Below are 19358 nucleotides of genomic sequence, written 5' to 3'. Positions count from 1 at the left end.
GTGCCCTGGTGGGACGCCACTACCCGCTGACCATTCCACTGTGATGACATACTGTAGCAATCAGTGTCGAACCAAAAAAGCACCAAGGGTCCAGTATTGTCATCAGAGATGATTCATGGGTGTATGTGAGTTACTGTATACTCATATCTAATGGAATGGGTTGCAGATTATTGACAAGTGGGGCCAGGTATTATTGATTCAATTCAATATCCAATTTTGATCCAACTGATCTAACAAATGATTAATAAGCTGGTTAATAAACCATTAATAAACCATTTATAAGGTAGTTTTGTTGTAAAGTGTTACCAATCTTAAACAGAAAACTCAATGTTATGTAGCATCTCTAAAAGACATAAATTGTGCTACAATTTCTCATTAGGTTCAATGAGAATGTTTTTTTCTTTATTAATTCAACATTTTCTAAAGCTTGTCCACACTGACAAAAGTTGTTAAGAAAGCAACGGTTTGCGTTAGTGGGTGGAGCATCAACAGGTCAGTGAAACCAATCAATCATAAAAAAGCACAGATTTATTTTTATTGCATTGATTGTGTTGAAGGTGGACACAGTGGACCTGTAAGTGTCTTCATTTTCATGCCACAGAATGAGTGGGATAATAAATGCCTACTGAGAATATATACTGAAGATCTATTTGGATTTTATAGAACATCATGCATGTGAAAAGCCATGACCCAGGTGCATGGCTAACTGAAAGGCTTTGCAGGATATCATGGACATTGCAGGATATCATGGCGTGCATCTGTAAATGGCATTAAAAATACAGGAATTCATGTTATTGAATCATTGTGTAAATGAATGTCATGCTGAGACAACAGCACTCAAGCGCAATATTTCTCCAAGTTATGCTGCCTGTCACTTGCAACTGAATGGCCGACATTATCATATGGGATGATAACACTGAAGCAAAGAGTTAGCCGTAGTTCTAAGATGCTAAAATTATCCTGATCGGGTTCATATATCAACAGATTGTGTGTGACAGTCTAAATAGGAGGTTTATTCGTTGCATTCTGCCTCTTATTAGAGCCAAATATTCATTTGGAAGCACTAAAAGCATAATCAGCATACCAAAGAAGACATTTTTCTACTGTAAATGTAGTTTATGGATAAAAAAATGCATTGCTTTATTGCTAAATTGCACTGGAGTTTAAAATGCCATAATACTGAGCTGGACTGTTTCTGTTGTTGTATGTTGTTAAAGCTAATTGTAGGAAGGGAACAACAAAGATGAATATGTCACTATTGTAACATCAGCCAATAAATAAATAAACAATCAACTAAATCTAAAGCCTGTTACAGTATCAGTAGTTATAGGACATATTTATGGACAGAGTCTGAATAGGTCAGTTGATGTGTTTATAGACATGGACACAATAAGGATTACAATCACAAATAAAATGTGCCAGTTTTAGTCATATGATGATATACAGTGTTACTCAGGATTTGATCACGATTCCTTTTTATTTTCCAGTGTTCCGGAATGTTCCAGACTCACTCGAGCGTACCTGTTTCTCTTCCGAGGAGTGGGATGAACCAGCAGACTGAATGGGGGCCCGGTCCATGGCATGCCCTCCACACCTACCCCTCCAGTTCCCAGTATGACTCCTACCACCACCTTCGGCATCCAGCCTGGACTCAGTCTTACGCCTCCTCGAAGGTACATGCAGCCCTATTCACTTAACTGCTATTGCATTTACATTTATCTGGCAGATTCACTTATTCAGAGCGACTTATGAAAATGTGCAAACAGTAGAAGACAGAGTGGTTAAGTACATTGAGGATCTGAAAGGATTGATAACCTCAAAGAGCCGTATCCTACTTTGATCCAATGCAAGTGTAACTTAGGGCAAAGATTAAACCAGCTTGAGCTGAAGAAGCAGCAAGTTCAGCCGGTAGTAACATTAAGGTGGTGGATTGCTGGGCTGGAGGGAGAGTTTTCTGTTAGCTTTGCCTTCTTGAAAAAAAAGACACTGCCTTTTGCCTTCTTAAAAAAGAAAAGGTAAGAAAGAAAGAAAAGGAAAAAAACAAACAACAGTTTGAAAATCTTTAATAAATAATATTAGCAGTTTTACTTCATTGTTATCTTAGCAGAGAAAGGAATTAGGTAGTTAATCACTGTTCAAATTAGCTAGTTTACACCCTTTTCTGGACATTTTCATGGCTATCGTCACTGTCATCAGAACCAGAATCACTTTATTTCGCCAAGTATGTGGCTCTTCAATGGTTCTTTAGCAAAGATGATATTCTATGGTTCTATATATAGAGCCATGGACACTTAAAGACCCTTTGGCTTGTTTTATGTGTTCTTCAGATTGATGGAGAATGTGCTGTAGATGGTTCGATATAGAATCTTTTTGAAAATAGTTCTAGTACAGCACCCAAAAGGGATCGTCTGTTGTTATGATGTCAAGCTTATAACAATAGAAGAACCCTTTTGGGTGCTATTTAGAACCCTTTTCTAAAAGGTTTTATATAGAACCATCTGTAGCACATTCTCCATCAAGCTGAAAAACACTTTCATGATGCGAAGAACCCTTTAACCATGCAAAAGGTTTCTTGAGTGTTCATCGTTCTATGCAGAACCATTTTCTTTGCTAAAGAACCTTTGAAGAACCATATTTTTAAGAGTGCATGTTACAAACAAGGAATTTGTCTTACTGAGTGCACACATGTAGGACATGTAACATACTGAACAGACAATAAATAGAACAGAATAATAAAAGGCCAATGTGAAAGGAGCTAAAGAGAAGTGTGAATATCTGTACATATGCAGATATAAGTATCTATATGTATGTAGATCTGAGTAGACATATACTATAGTAACTACAGAATCGTATGACCTGTAAAAATTAACATTTGTACAGTTGTGCAAATAAGCATCATGTTACAAAGGAGTTACTGTAATACAGTAAGGGAAGTTTAAAGTGCAAGGTGCCCACTGTGGTTAATGAGCAAACACAGCTCAGGGAAAAAGCTGTTAGCATGTCTGATTGTGCTAGTTTTGATGGCCCTGAATCTTCTACCAGAGGGAAGGGGCTGGAAGAAGTGATGTCCTGGATAAGAGTGGTCATCATTACCTACTTTATTTTGCCATTGTGAGGTTACCAACCTGGCTAGTTAGATTTTTTAAATCTTGCCATCTTACCAAAGTTTTCTGCCAAGTGGGACCACATTTAGAGCACTTACTTTAATAGGCTAATCTCTATTCAGTCCATAAGACTCAACAGTTGACCAATTACAGTTGGCTAACTAGGGCTGTGCCACTTGAGGAGGGGGATGCGGCCCCCTAGCCCACTACAAGCAAGCCTACTTCTTGGTTGTGATGTTAGAGACAGGTTTAGGTAGTGGAGATACACAGTAGAGGAACTAAGCTGAGAGCAGTATTTGAGGCCCCACAGTCAAAATTTCTGTTTTCATTTGACTGAAATATGGAAGTCAGAGGTGAAACGTGAAACAGCAAATGAGTGCATGATTCTTAAGTGGGACCTACAAGGTGGTGTGAGGTGGTGGACAAGTGAGTGATTGAATAAGTATGAAAGATTGTGTGTGTGTGTGTGTGTGTGTGTGTGTGTGTGAGTGATTGATAGAAGCAGTAAAGACAGTTATTTTAATTGGGTGGAGTGGAATGGAGTGAATGTGGAGTGTCTGTATGGCAGAATGACAGACAGATTCCAATTCAGAAAAATTAAGCCCACACTTCCTCTAGCTACTTCCACTTAGGAAAATCCATGTTCAACACCACTGTTACAGTTCTCATTTAAAACTGCACACTCCCCATTTCAGAAACTTTCTTCCATTTGCAACTCATTTCTCCCCCCAAACTATTCAGTACTGACTCATGGAAACTGAACAGGTCTCAGGAGAGAAGGAATGACTGCATGGAATTTAAATATTACAATTTTTAGCTGGATTACACTGCAGGAACATTTGATAATTGTCTCATTGTAATTACACATGTGCTGTTAAAAGGGATTTTCACTATTTTTTTTTTTAATTCTGAATTATTCAATATGTAAGACGTAAACAAAGTCATTCAGAGTGGTTTAACATGAAATGTACTGTTTTAGAGAAACAGAGTCAAAATTATTCACAGAGGTGGTGATAGGAACCAGACGTCTAAACAGTTTATATGCTTCTAAAAGCTATATCAAAGAAAGTTATCCTGCAAAATGTATATGAATACATTGTCTGGTGCCTGAGACTTTGCTTTGTGACAGTTTTGATAAAAGCTTTTGACATAAAACTGTTCTAAATTGTTTTTGTGATGACATTAAAAAAAAACTAGCACATACACATATATTTACCCATTCAGCACACAGCTTTTTAGCCCTGCCCATTTCTGCTGAAGTTATAAAGTGTTTAGCATATTACCGCCTGAACCTTTTGAATGGGGCTCAATAGAAAGCAGTCAGTTAGAACAGAGGCCATTTACATATGTCTTAAAAGCACAGTAACAAAAACAGCCTGTAATTTTAAGAGATGAAGAGAATTTGGAAATGGCCATGTAAAAATGAATTATGACTGTTTTTGGTACATAAAACCACATAAATGTCATAAGAGGACCTTTGAGGACAAATAGGACATGTGACCTTTAAAAGTGTGGGGTGATCCTGACACCTCAAATGCATGTGAATGCCATTGTAAGTGGTATTAAAATGTAAAATGTTCTGAATAGTTAAACCCTTACATTGCCAGTGCCTGCTGACAGGCCCAAAGTTTTATTACACACTTCTATACCCTAAGAATAGCTCAGCCAGTTTGCATTGGAGTTCCTGTAGTTACTGAATAATAAGGCTTAGTATGTAACAAGGGATTTTAAGGGATTAAGGAGTTTAAGTTAGTCTGAGGCAGCAGTTATTGCATTTACACTAAAAAATCAAGATTCCTAAATGATTCTTGGCCTGAATGTACAGTTCCTGGAGAAACCTTTAATTGGTCTAGACAGTTTACATTATGTAAACTTTAAAAAGGCTCTTCACAGTTGTACATCTGATTTAAGTAAGAAATTCTGAGCACCTGTTGAAAGCACCTGGTTGTTTTATGGCATTGCTCCAACCCTTCTTTATGTTTTTGTGTATGTGTGTGAGTTTGTGACCTTTTGTATATGCATGAGTGAATGCATGTGTGTTGGAGCTGAGACCTGGAGCTTTTCTCTTGCCTGCTACTGGCGCTTAACCCCATAATGTGATTACAGACGCATGCCGATGTCCGCACATTGAGGCAAAAACCACCCAAAAGGCTCTTTGTGTCTCAAGAATCATTTCTCTGGAATTCTGACCCTGTGGATTTGGTGGCAGCATTGTTTGGGCAATAAGTCCCAGCTAAGCGCTGAGAGATCATGAAGCCTGTGTCACTGTAATCATGCCATTCAGTGTGTGGGCACATTTCTGTCCAAACTGCACAATAGAGGTGTATTAATGCATCAGTGCATTGTAATACATTGAGAAACACAGTGGCGATTCAGCTACATCAGTGTTACAGTTGATATATAATATAATTAATTATAATCTTCGACAAAGTGGGTTATGAACCTTCATTTATTCAAAATTCACAACCAAAACAGCCATTAAGTACATCAGGAAAAAAGCAGAAAGCATATATTTTACTAAAAAATAAAACAGAAGCCTCAACAACTAAATATAATATGAACATTTTCAGTATTTAGTGTGTCCACCCTTTACCTTTATTACAGCTTCCATTCTTTTCAGAAGACTTGCTTTCAGTTCTAAAAAGAAATCTGCAGGGAGATTTTTCCACACCTCTAAAGTACAGTCTCAGAAGTTGGTTGCATTTTCTACTTCTGCTAATCCAGCATAATCCCAAACACATTCAGTTATGTTGAGGTCTGGACTCTGGGGTGGTCAGTCCACAATTCTGAGAACACCAGCAGCTTCTTTGTTTGATTTGCAAATTTCCTTCTTTTTTGTCTGTTTCTTTTTCTTAGTAAGGGCTTCTTGACAGATACACATCCTTTCAGACTCATAGTGCGGTTTAACAGTGTAAATGAATGTGGGGTCACTATTAGGCAAACATCACCTGACCTAATTGACAACATTAATAAACTCATTTTGGACCAGTCCCTTTATAAGGGCAGTCTAAAGGGGAACAGCGACCTGCTCATTCATTTATACTGTTAAGCCTCATATTTTGATGTTTACTGATATACTTTGTCTTCTCCATCAGTCAGCATCAAACTGTTAGCCTGATCAGATATTCATATTCATCAGATGTACAGATCACCTTTTTTATGAATTACTTTTGCAAAGTTTATAATCTAAATAATAACCATTATTAAACTAATTTTAAACCATTCATAATCCCTTTATAAGCATTGTCTTATTTGAAACAACTGTGGATTTATTCAGATCTGAAGCAACACTGGAGCTTGATTTTCTCCTCTCACTCTTAGATAAAAGCTTTAAGTACTGTTTGTCTGATGGTGACAGTTTTGGTGGTCTATCAGGTCTTGCATGGCTGTTAGGGGCCCCAGTGTCTCTAGACCGTCAATATTTTTTCCAGTTTTGCAAACTCCTTTTTAAATTTCCTCTTTATTAAGCAAGTGGACTACATTCTCAGAAATATCTCTGGTGAATGAATAACTGTAAAATAGCTGTTTAGACTGGAAATGAAGGTCTGTGAATTGTGCAACATCAGGACATAGAGCAATAAACGTGTTTGTTTGGAGTGTTACCCCATCTTTAATTTGGATAAAAATATTTATTTCTTATAAGGAAAAACAAGCTAAGATTACAAAAAAAATTTTTCTACTGCAGTTTATTTTTTTCTACATTTCTCAAAGGGAAAGAGAAGAGCTTCTTCTGAGAAGGAGGAAGAAGAGCAGCAGCCAGTTTTGGGAGTTGAGGGGGAGAGGTGTTGGGGGTGTTCAGGGGGTGTTCGGGGGTTTTGGTGTGGACACATCAAAGTGGGCTTGTGTTTGGTCTGTTCCACAGGAAGCCTTTTATGTTTAAAGTGTGTGTGTGTGTTTGTGTGTGTGTGTGTGTGTGTGCGTGTGTGCGTGTGTGTGTGTGTGTGTGTGTGTGTGTGTGCGCGTTGTCAAACCTGTGTGTAGGAGAGAGAGACTTCTTTTCTTTCAGAAACAGTCGGTCCCCTGAGGAAACTGTCCGCAACCATACACACACACACACACACACACACACACACACACACACACACACACACACACATGCACACACATTCAGACAGGCAGAGACAGATCCATAACTGTGTATGTACAAGCAGACCCCTGCTGTGAGACTCATGTTGTTGTGAGGGTCAGGGCAGGTGGAGCTGTGTACTGGAGGGTGGGTTAAAGGGAGGGGGGCCATTAGGGGAGAATATGGAGGGGGCTTGGCTCCTGGCAGGCTGAGACACTGGGGTTGAGCTGTGACTTGGGGAGACCACCCATTCTGACTGGCTAAAGGCCAGACTGGGCCTGTCATGCTGTGGCTCACTGGGCCTCCAGTGAGGATAAAGGGTCAGCAGGTGCATACGCAGTGCCCATATCAGCATAAGAACACTGATCTAAAATCATGTCTCATCAGATTAAGACTAGTATCAATTTTCTTGGATCATGAGGGCCACTTATGATGTTTGTGTGGTTTTATGTACTAAAAACAGTTGTAATTCATTTTTACATGACCGTTTTCCCACTTCTCTCTATCTCTGAGAATTAAAAAGGCTGTTTTTGTTACTGTGCATTTAAAAGATATGTATGTACATCACCTCTTCTCTGATTGGCTGCCCTGTACATAAGCAGTCCTGCCTGAAACACTTCTTACAACTTCATTGTGAATGGGCGGAGCTAAACTTCTAAAAAAAATCTAAACATTTAATTTCAAAAACTTTAAAAGAATTTAAAAAGATCTTAAAAACAGACAAAAAATGTAAACATTATTTTCACAAGTTGGAATTTAGGGGTTATGGATTGGGACAGACATCTTCTAATAGAAAGTAACCTGTAAATGATGATTTTGTACATAATTAGCTTATAAGTCTCAATTAATTGCTTGTTTTAAATAAATTGTAATGTATTCCCTGTAAATATCTAAAGTCCATCCATCCATCCATCGTCTAAACCACTTATCCTTCTGGGTTGCGGTGAATATCTAAAGTCTGAATATCCAATTGTTTTTTAATAATTTCTTTTTTTACTGTGAGACTGCAAAAGTATATGTATGTGCTGGGTTTTCACAAAAACAATAAATTCAAAATAGGCTATTTTGGCAGCTTAGTTTCCATATATGGACACTATGGACAGTATCAAATATTAAACAGGCAAACACTAGTGATACAGCAAGATCTGTGGACCTTCTTTAAAAGGAATGATAAAACAGTTATGATAACCAGTGTCAACCTGTAAAAATATGTTTCAACTGTGAAACTGCAAATTTTACTTAGTTTCTTGAAGCATTTATATTATGACATTTTTAATCTTAAAGGTACAGTGGTAGTTATACTGCCTGCCAAAAGTTTGGGGACAACTGAATAGTGAGAAAATTCAAAGGACACCAAGGTATTTCCAAACTTTTTCAAAAACTCAAATTATGGTGGTAGTACATCATCACTGTTTCATGAAAACCTTCAATCTCCACAAAGACAACATGATAATATATTTAAATTTGTGCATTAATCTGTGCATTAAACACTTGAAGTGAAGGTATGTTACTGTGAAAAGTTTTTATTCAAAGTCATTTTTCTTCTGGTAAATGCATCATGAAATATAGACACAACATAATTTTGCTTAAAAAAAATAAATAAATAAATAAAAATCACCAACAGATTACTTACGTTAACTTCCCTAACAAATTAATAAGATTTTTTCTTTGCTTATAAAGTTACCATTCTGTAAAATATGAGGAAATTATAAGGGTTTCATATGAGAGTGATGACATGTATTTATGTGTTTTCTAAAGGTTTGTGTCATATCAGGAACTGATAAGTAGCATGGATTTCATGGTACATAAATCAATTGGCCAATTAGTTTAATAGTGTCTCTATAATAGGGTTGACTGGAGACACATCAGAAAGAACATGATAGACAAGACAAGAATAAACGCTGCCAGCATTTAGAAACATATCAGTCTGTCCTCAGCTGCACTCTATCATCACTGGGCAGATGGGGAGAGAGAGACGGGGGCAAAGACATGCGAACAAAAATGTATTTCCAAAATATCCAAACTATGAGAGCACAGCATACAGTGGGAGGAAGCAGAACATTATTGGCAATAATTTTGGCAGACATCGTGTTCCGTATTTAAACAGAGGCAGTTTCTCCAAAACGATGGCCTATTGCCCGGCATGACCTCTGGAGGCTGCGTCCAAACAAGCTCCTTCTTATTTTATCGGGCAACTGAATCATCATCAATCACTAGATTTGAATGTTGAACAGAATTTTCCCCAAACTGGTGAGAGGAACTGACTGATTGGGTCTGTTCATGTTGCTTTGTAAGTGTAGGGATGCCCTGCTGTTTGGTGCTTCTTGTTATAAAGCCCCTCTCTTAGTCTCTTTGATCTACGAGGGTTGTTCCTCACTAATAGGATTAAGGCAGAGCCCCTTTAAATGCTCTGTACTGTGTGCCATGTGGATCGGAGCCTGACCTACCCAGCATCACAGTGTCTTTCTACAGCTCAGACAAAACAAGGGGGAATTTGAGGCAAAACTACAAAGAACTCCCAGCTGAAGGTCACAGGAGGTGTTACTCATGTCTGTAGAATGTGTACAAGTGTATACTGAGTTAATCTTACTGCATAAGGACTGCGCAATATATTGTTTTCTAATTATTATCACAATATTGGCCTTTGTAGTGTTGATATTACAAAAAGTTACAAGTCTTCTCAAAAAATCCCAAATTTTGTGCTTGTAGCATACTGTTCAGGCATCAAATGTTCCAGATGAGTTTCTAGCGTTCTGATAATTTTTTAACAAATGTAACAAAAGTACGGTGTATTTTTACTAATTGCTTCTCACTCATAGCTGATTAAATTGAATGTGTGGATTCTAAACTTTCATTAAATACCACGTTTGTGTTTGTAAGTAGAAGGAAATATATTTAATTTCATGAAAAGTCATTGTTGTGCAGTCTTGTTTTGTGAAAAGAAAAAATGGTAGCATTTTATTTTAAGGCTATCTACATAGGAACTTCATACCACATGTATGAGCACTGAATAACAGCTTTATACTGCAATAAATCTGAGCAGTTTATGGCAGTAATGGCAAGATGACATCAAATGTTTTTGAAGTAAATGATATAAAAAGGGTCTTACACTGAAGTGACAGACATTTGTTTTAACTTGTTATGAAGCATCAGTTACACGTAATGGATGCATATGTCAGCTCTACATATTTCTACTTAAGTTAACCTACTCTCTTAAATAATAATACAACATAATTGTATTAAATCTATTACTTGCTTCATAACAATGTTAAAAAAGGAACAAATGCCCATCAATTTAGTTTAAGGCCATTTAGGTTAATAAAATTCACATTATAAAATGTCACATCATTTACATCATAACACATCTTATGTCTTGCAATTACTGGCATAAGCTGTTTAAAAATATTTAAGTTTTGCTTTATAAATATGTTATGGAATGCTTATAAAAGTGTTATAAAGTCCTTATGTAGGTAGTCTTCAATCCTGGTCTAAATCACTTACATTTTTGCCATGTGTTTGTCATTTGTTGACTTCGCCCAGGTGTAGAATGACAACTCAATTTTAGCTCCGATTGTCTGTCTTGCCGAGTCTGTGCTAGTTGGCCATAGTACTCATTTTTGGGTCAGTTGGAGTCGACAGTTGGAGAGAGAATTAAGTAGAGTACGAGGGGCACAGTCTCATATTTTTGCCTCCCAATTGTGTTTCAGACCACTTGGAGTTTATCAAAGATGTGTGATGTTTTTTTACCTGACTCTGACCATAATCTAGTAGCGTAAACTGGTCAGCGACTGAATTTGGACTGACTCCTCCAAAAGCTAATAAAAACTTAGAGCACAAAAGAAGAAAATACAGCAAGTAATAGAGAAAAATGGTGAAAAGTCACTCATGTGTGGAGCGAAGCTTTTAATGAGCTTTTTAATGGCACACCCACATTTGAGTTAACATATGTCTAAAACTCTAAAACTATTGCATTTTAAAATCACTTACAGATTTACCTGCTGCTTCTTTACTGTGTCAGTGTAAATAGTGGTGAAACAGCAGCAGCAGCACCTCCATGTTTGTTTATCTGTGTTCAGTGAGTTCATTTAGGTTTAGCAACAATTATAAAGTTGAGTACTGTGTGCACCCAAATTGTTTAGTGTGTGACCCCCAATATTTCAGCCACTCAAAAACCAGTCAGATTGTGTCTGTAGCGTACCCAAGGCTTTGCAGCGTCAGCCAGCCCTTCCTGCACTGCTGGTTTCTCTTTTTATATTTTAGCAATGAGTGCTAGCTAGATACTAACTGTCTGAGTGCTAGACACTGTGATGTGGGGGGTTTCCCCAAGAACCTTGAAAGAGTCAAGGGATTGGCCCATGCTCACTGTACTTACAAGTTTTGCAGAGAAACAGTATGAAAAGTACAAGGGAAACACACAAACTCTGCTAGCTCTGTTTGCCTAGCTCTCCCTTGTTTACAAACTATCCTACCTGTAGTTTTAATATGAGACTAAAGTTCGCTTTCTATTTGTCAGGTTCTGTTCTAATTTCACCGTTCCACCTTAATGGTGCAGCAGTTACATTCTGGCACCTCAGGCATTATAATAAAAACTGCTGCACCATTTGAGGTGGAGAAAGTTCGAATGAGAAACTGGCAAATAAGAAGCTGACTTCAGCTTTGTAGTTTTAATGCTGGTAGTATTTTTTGTTAAGGAGATTTAAGGTATCAAATATCCTACCTAGATGTTTTATATATGGAACTACCTATAAATATCTGCTATAATAGGACATTTCAACAAGGTTTACACTTCATCAGAACACCAGTCCTTGCAAGGTTTATGAACTTCCCAATTGCCAGTCTGCGATCTATATAATAAAGAAGTTGTGAGTGCAGTGATGAAATGACGCTGAATTTGAATTAACCGTTAATGTAACTGGCTCCAAAAATCACTTGACTCACTTCAACCATTGGGTAACTTTCATGATACTTCAAGTTACTTCAGAAAATGTTTAATGAAATGATGCTTGTTTCAGAGAAAAACACTTTTAACACAACATCCAGTGGACAGTAGACTCTGCATAGAGAAAACCTGGAAAAGAATTCCAACCACACTGCACTAAGAGCTCTGTAAAGCACAGAGATGGAAAGATGTAAGTCTGGAGCTGTTACAGTGCTGTCAGTGAGCTTATGTTCAGGGATGGGATCATGATCTCAAGTGCACAAAAGCATTTTGGATGCAAACCTGCAGAAGTCTGTAAAGAAACCACTCCAGTGATAACAACCTGAAACAATGCCAAAAATAAAGAACGTCAGAAAGAAAATTACAGTCTTGGAATGATCTGTTTGAAATAAATCCCTGTTGGCTAAATATTTTATTTCATAGACAATGAGACCAAAAGTGAATTCCACAGATTTTTGAAAATGTCTGCACAAATAAATCATTAAGACGTAAATAAAGTTATTCAGAGTGTTTTGATGTGAAATGTCAGTTTAAATTTGCATTGTGAAAATTGTGACCTCTGGTTCCTATCAGAGAAATCTGAGTCAAGTTTCTCAACCATTTCACATCGAACTACTCTGAATAACTTTTCTTACATCTCAACAATTGAAGTGTTAAGAAAATTATAAAAATTGATGGAATTTCCCTTTAGGGCACAAGTGTTTAAATACTGTTTGAGGCCACTGTAAATCTGTAGGTAACATACTATATAATTAATCATGTAATTGTACAGCAACATGACAGAAAGCGCTCTCAACTTAAAAGGGCTAAGATAGTCTTAGTCATATCACAATCACAATATGCAGCAATATAAAGGCAGTGTTGGAATATCATGCAGCCCTATTCTCCATTGGACACCTGTGAGTCAAAGCTACAGACATGTCATCCAAAGTATCTAAAACTACTGGAAATATGCCTTGCATAACATAAGCACAGTGCCTGTAAGTCATAGAGGCTGTTATCTGTCTGTTGGCTCAATGATATCAATTGCAACTTGGCTCAGTTAACCATTATCACTAAGTATGTACTGTACATTACATCAATTACCTCATCATCCAATAAAGGACAAATTTCTTTATTATCTGTTCTGATACAGAACAGTAAATTATAGTAAATGAAGTGCTTGCAGGCTGGGTGCAGAAGGTCAGCGTGGCTGGCTATAGAGACTCATTTAGCAGAAGCTGAATGGATGGTGACTGCACTGGGCTCTGTGCCACATGCACAGGAAAGTTGCGGCTACACACACAAACTGCGCCCACCCTGCCCAGTTTCCTGCTCCTCTGCCTCCTTCCCTCAGAAACATGGCGGCCCGAGTCTTGGCATCAGTGGCCCCCTTTAACGAGCCCACATACTCTTCTTTATGAGATTAATGCAGTACATGTAGCAGGTGTCTGCCAAAATTCCAGCCCTATTTAAACCTCCCGGCCCATACCAGCCTCGTAATCCTATTAGCGCTAATTGAGTGAAGTCGGCAGTCTTTTTCAGTTAAACCAAGTTCAGCCGCTAATAAGATTCAAAAGAAAAAAAGGTCCAATGCATGCAATATGTGCCAGGATGGGGTTTTAGTACAGAGCCGAGTGCATCCCCGTGCCCGAGGGCTGCTGAGGGGTGTAAAGTGGCAAAAGAGGCTTGGTGAGGGCTGTATTACAGGCAGGGCTTTACGAGGTTTCATTCAATCTATTATAAAGTGTGGAAAAACTGCAGTACAGTGATCTGATGGTGGATAAAACATTAGTCAGAAACTTTTTCAGTTCTTCAGTTTTGTTCTGTTCTATGATAACTCTTAGTGAACATACTTATAATATTGAGAATGGAAGAGACAAAATCGCAAAACAGCAAAACTTAAGACTTAACACCTCTAGCCATTACAATCATATGTTTTGTTGATTTCCTGAGTGAAAATAAGTTAACTCATGCTATATAGAGAACAAACTTAAACATTACATTTTCCTGTAAGTTTTAGAGCCAAATTTCTATTTGGTTCTGTACAAATATATATATATATATATATATATATATATATATATATATATATATATATATATATATCAAATAGACAGCAATTGTTCATTAAATGTGCTGAGGTGTGTTCTGTGTAGAGGATGTTTTGACTCATTTTCACTTAGGAAACCAACAAAATGTAGTTTGATCAGAGGCGCCCAAACTTTTGCCTGTACTAAAGTAATTATATTACCAATATTAATAATTTCTTATTACATTTACTGACACTTGAATGATATGAGCTTTATGTTTGATAAGTAGACAGAAAGCCATCTGGAAGGTGCAGCTTCCCAGCTTTCTTAGCAGTGTGTAGATTTCTGTTAATTCTGTTAATAACTTATTTTTCTCATTTTTCATGAGCTATTTTTAAATGAAATTGATTTTGTGTTATAACATCTTATCTTCATGCTAAAGCTTAGGTTTGGGTGCATTTTACTGACATTGATTATATTAACCATAATAGTGTTTTGTGTTCCCAGCCCCTATTTACTATAAAGATAAATGAGTGATTTGTGGCTTCTGATTAGACTGTAAGTTACTGTAAGTTCTTCAAACTTCTTATATGAATATGAAGGCAACTGATTGCCTTTATTACTCTAATAGTTAGTTCTGCTAACTTCTGTCGGTTTACAATGAGCATAAGACATGATCTTTGTGCCTTTCTTATAATGTATCTTATATTAATATAATGGTTTGGCCAAAAAATGTACACAATTTTCAGCAAATTAACTAAATATTTAAAATTTGCCTCTTTAGTTTTGCACTGAAGATTTGCAGTTAACGTAACTAACAGGTAATGGAAGCTTATAGTCAGTTAGCATCATGGAAAGTGCTTACCTAAATCATTATCTCTTTGCCTCAAGCTATGTTAGGTTATTAAGTATTCTCAAATAGATTTGCATATGTGGTATCTGATACTGTGTGACACACTGTTATATATATAAATGGACAAATGTATGTTGCTTAGTTAAAAAAAAATCAATAGCAGGCCTCTTAATGCCTGAATTTTGTGCATCTATCACTTTAAGAAGAAGCAGCATCACATAACCAGTTTGTCTCTGCTCAGTCTTTAAAGATGGTATCTTCCTGTCCTGTTTGACCTTTTGGCCTCTGATCAGCATGAGACAGTGTGTGGCTGTGTGTGTGTGTATGAAGTGAGGAGTAAAGACTTGTATCACACTGGACCACTGTGGCTTTTAATGCAGCATATCACCAGAGACCCTCTCTGCCCCTTTAGCCGAGATGTCTTCCTCAGGGCCCCTTCACAGCGATTAGGCCTGCCGTCTCTCTGCCCTGCCTGCTGAAAGAGCTGCTCTTTGCAGCAAGGAGCCCCTCTAACAGGGCTGCAGGACGTCCTTGTAAAGATAATTTGCCATGAAGATCCATGTTGATATGTCTGTTTTGTGTGACTTACTTTCTGATGGCTCTGTTGGTGTATTTGGAGACTGACCTGTCAGGCTTGTGATAAGATAGGGAGAAGAGGATTTCCTGCCTAGGAGCAGTGCTTTGATGACCCATGACTGCAGTGGAGGGTTCTTGGGGGTGTTCTTATGCAGCTTATACTAACATGATATCCTTTAAACAACCTGACAGCTCCTTAAATAGTTGAAATGTGACTGCTTTTAGGATCTGAAATGTTTGTCCAAAAGGCCAAAAAGATGTTTCTGGTCTGAATGACGGCTTTCCAGAGCTTGAAATATTAGTCACAAAATGGGACCATTGGACCACTGGAGAAAATGAGAGTATTCACTTAGGGTTTTATCAAGTTCTGATGTTATTTCTCAAATCGCTGTTGTTGGAACAAAACCTTGTATCTCCAAAATGAGAACTTTACTGGAGAAGGAAACAACGTACTCTATTTTCAGTGTAAGTCAATGGAACCAGAATTTGTTCCAAGTCATTTTGGGCCATTTCATTTGATCCATTCATCATGAAATTTATGCACAGTGTAATGAGTAACAGGTACTTTCAAATCATGTCAAAAACTGAAAAATGGAGATAGAAGTGAAATATTTGTCAGGCTTGTGTTGGGTCCTGATTTAACATTCAGGATTTCTCACAGAACACAGCTAACACACATTTAAAGGATTTTGACCTGGATGTACATTAGCTTTAGTTTTTCTCATTGTTTTTTGCACACTGCAGTCACTTGTTGGCAATGCTGGTAACATACTTACCAGCATTGCCAACAAGTTTATAAGAAGTACTGACTAATATTAATTAATGCATTAATCCAGCACATGAGGTACTACATTCATAATGTATAGTTAATAGTAAAGAAGTAACAACTGCATTCATTAATGTAGTTTACACTTCAAATATTGACCAGCATGAACTAATGTATGTGTTGACAGTACAACACATGAGATACTATGTTAATAGTGGTTAACGAATATAATATAAGCAAATAAGACATGCATTCATTCATATTAATAGGAACTGAAGTTTGTTACTGACTCTATTCTTCTATTTTTATTTTTTTTTTGGTCTAAAATAAAACCGTTAAATCTCCAAAGTAAGAGAAGTGATCGGGTGATTGAGCTGAGCGTGGGCAGATTTTTTTCAGGCTCGGACCAACATTTCAAGCCTGATTAAAGCTCTGACTGCGCTAACAAATAGATATCCCCACTCGCTGAGATTAGTCCAGCTTCCTTTGAATTTTCCTATTGTTTTTAGAGTGCTTAGATTTTTTTTTCTTTAAAGAGCTTACAGTCTTCATCCACACCCACACAAAATCTTACTTAAGGGATTTTAAACTAACTTTAGCTCTGGGGTGCATTCACTCCCATTTCACCACTTATGGTAAGATCAGTGTATCATGAGTAAGCGTTCCCCACGCACCTCCTCCACAAACCATCAGAGCCTAGCAGCAGATAGCAGAGACACTTACTGGAAGCTTTCAAAATCATTAGCTGGCAACTTTTTAATGTACTCCACCCCCTCACTGATGTGGGAAGGTAATACCTGCAATAACACTTCCTTTGTATCCAGAAGAGATCCTGATCTTTAAGCAGTTATGACTTAAGTTTTGGCTATGCTAGTGATACACAAGTGATACACCCTAAATGCTGAGCATTGCGCTACCACAGAATCAATTTATTTACAGTCTAGAGCACAGGGTCACCTCCCAGCCCTATACAACAGACACCCCATTATCTGTCCTGACCTGTAATCAGGGAATCTTCACACATATTAACCCAAAAACATGTAGGGCAATAGTTCAGTATGTCTGAATATGGATTTACAGCTATAATGAGGGTGAACTGTTGCTAATAGGTGTATATATATATGGATGTGAGAAGGCTCTGTGGTACAGAATTGCGCATCCTGGGAATGAGGTGGCATGGACAGTAACAGGCACCCAGACCGAGAGAGGTTGACTGGGGTCAAATATGTGCTAAACCTGCCATGGAATACCTTGATTTTCTAGTAGTAGCACAGAAGAACCGTAGAAGCATTCTGGGCTTCAGAGTCCATTCTGGAGTTCTTGATAATGTAGATAAACTCTAAAGTAAGGGATAGAATAGTTTGAAATAGGATCTATAGAAAAAAGGAAGCTATATAATTCCTAAAAATAGGTTTTGGGACAATAGCACAACTTTTTGTGTTTTGAAAAATTAAATTGTTTTATATATATATATGTATAGATTTATGAAAACTAAAATTATTAAAAAGCAACAACAACAACAATGATAATAATAATTATCATTATTATAAATTCTATTTTAATTATTATTACTATTATTATTATTATTATTATTATTATTATTATTATTATATTTCAATATTACATAAAAATATAATATATTTTATGCTCTGCAATGGACTGGTGACCTGTCCAGGATGTATCCTGCCTTCCGGCCAATGACTGCAAGGATAGGCTCCAGCTCCCCCCTAACTTTTTTCAGGGGTACAAAGGAAGAGATATTTGGTGTAGTTTGAAGGAATTTGAACCAATCACTTTGTAGAGTGCTTCTTCAGTTGTTGCTAGCATTGTTAGCGTGAGATTATCATTAATATGTTTGTCATGTGTTGCAAAAAATGCCTAAAACCACTTAAAAGGCCAAAAAGGTTTGTCATGTCTAGAAGACTGCACCCAGGACCCTCCCACTACACCAAGAATCCTTTGGTCATCTGGGACACCCAGCAAAGGCAAACTAACCCAGCACCTCCTCTATGCTCCTCAAGTCAGCTCCTCTCCTGTTCACTTCAACCCCCCTTACCAGTTCAGGACCCCCAACATAAGTCTCAGCAGAGATTATGAAGTATAAAAGAAGAGAGAATGAGGCAGAATGAACAAGAAAGAGAAAAGGAGGGGGGGAATCAAAGAATTGGATTAATTGGCATAATTCAAGGTGGCTGAGCACAGCTAGAGAGAGTGTCAGCACTGGGCGAATCCCCACCATCCTCAAAGTTAGACTGTCTGCACAATTAGGCAACTCACCTCTGACCCCGACCAGAATAATTAATGAATAACAGAGAGGATAAAGACAAAAGGCGCAGAGCGGTTTGGGTGAGTGAGAGCGAGTTACACATCAAAGAATGCCAGTAATTGGCCCTGTGGTTTTCATTCCTTGCCCTATTTCTTTCAATTCATTGACTCAAAATAATGGGTTCAGGTTCATTATCAACAGGTCATAAGCTTAGGAGTGCAAAACTTCAACAAGGCTGTACGTGTGTGGGGGTATGTGTGTGTGTGTGTATGTGTGTGTGTGTAGCACTGATGGTTGATCGGTACCCGTAGACTTGCCGACAGGCTGGAAGGGAAAAGTTGCGAGCGATATTGTTGTCCCGCAGTAGAGAACGAGGCTGTCCCTTTTTTCCTGAACTGTTTGTCCAGAAGCCTGTCTCTTCATAATGCTGGAATATAGCTGGTATGGCCAGGTAAGTCAGCCTGGTCTTTAAGCTTCCCTTTAGAGGTGACTTTTGGGGTAATTTTGCCATTTGCCATTTTTGTTTGGGCAAAAAGTGTCTCACATGATTATTTGCCAAGCATGTACAGGTTATGTTGGGAACTTTAAAAGCAAGAACTGAAACTGCGTTTATATTCCTTCTGCCTTTAGAAATGCAAACTCATCCTAACTGATTTACAAGTTGCAATTTTACGATGGCAATATAATCTATTCTTATTTTTTGCTGCTCAAAGGAAAAATAAGAAATGTGCTCCATTTAAACACCTGTGAATTACAGCGACTATCGACAAGAATAG

General features: G+C 37.6%; 1 protein-coding gene across 2 annotated transcripts in view; it reads left to right on the top strand.

Moving 5' to 3' along the window:
- tfec (transcription factor EC) overlaps positions 1–19358 on the top strand; it is a 61394-nt gene that overhangs the window by 12507 nt on the left and 29529 nt on the right. For both annotated transcript variants that reach the window (XM_036577494.1, XM_036577493.1), the window contains exon 2: positions 1488–1673. In XM_036577494.1, coding sequence (XP_036433387.1) covers positions 1497–1673 — 177 coding nt within the window. In that variant the 5' untranslated portion in view covers positions 1488–1496. The remainder of the gene's footprint in view (positions 1–1487; positions 1674–19358) is intronic.

Source organism: Colossoma macropomum, unplaced genomic scaffold, assembly GCF_904425465.1.
Source record: "Colossoma macropomum unplaced genomic scaffold, Colossoma_macropomum, whole genome shotgun sequence".
NCBI lineage: Eukaryota > Metazoa > Chordata > Actinopteri > Characiformes > Serrasalmidae > Colossoma > Colossoma macropomum.
The sequence above is the reverse complement of the archived record's forward strand: the minus strand, read 5'-3'. Positions and strand labels throughout refer to the sequence as shown.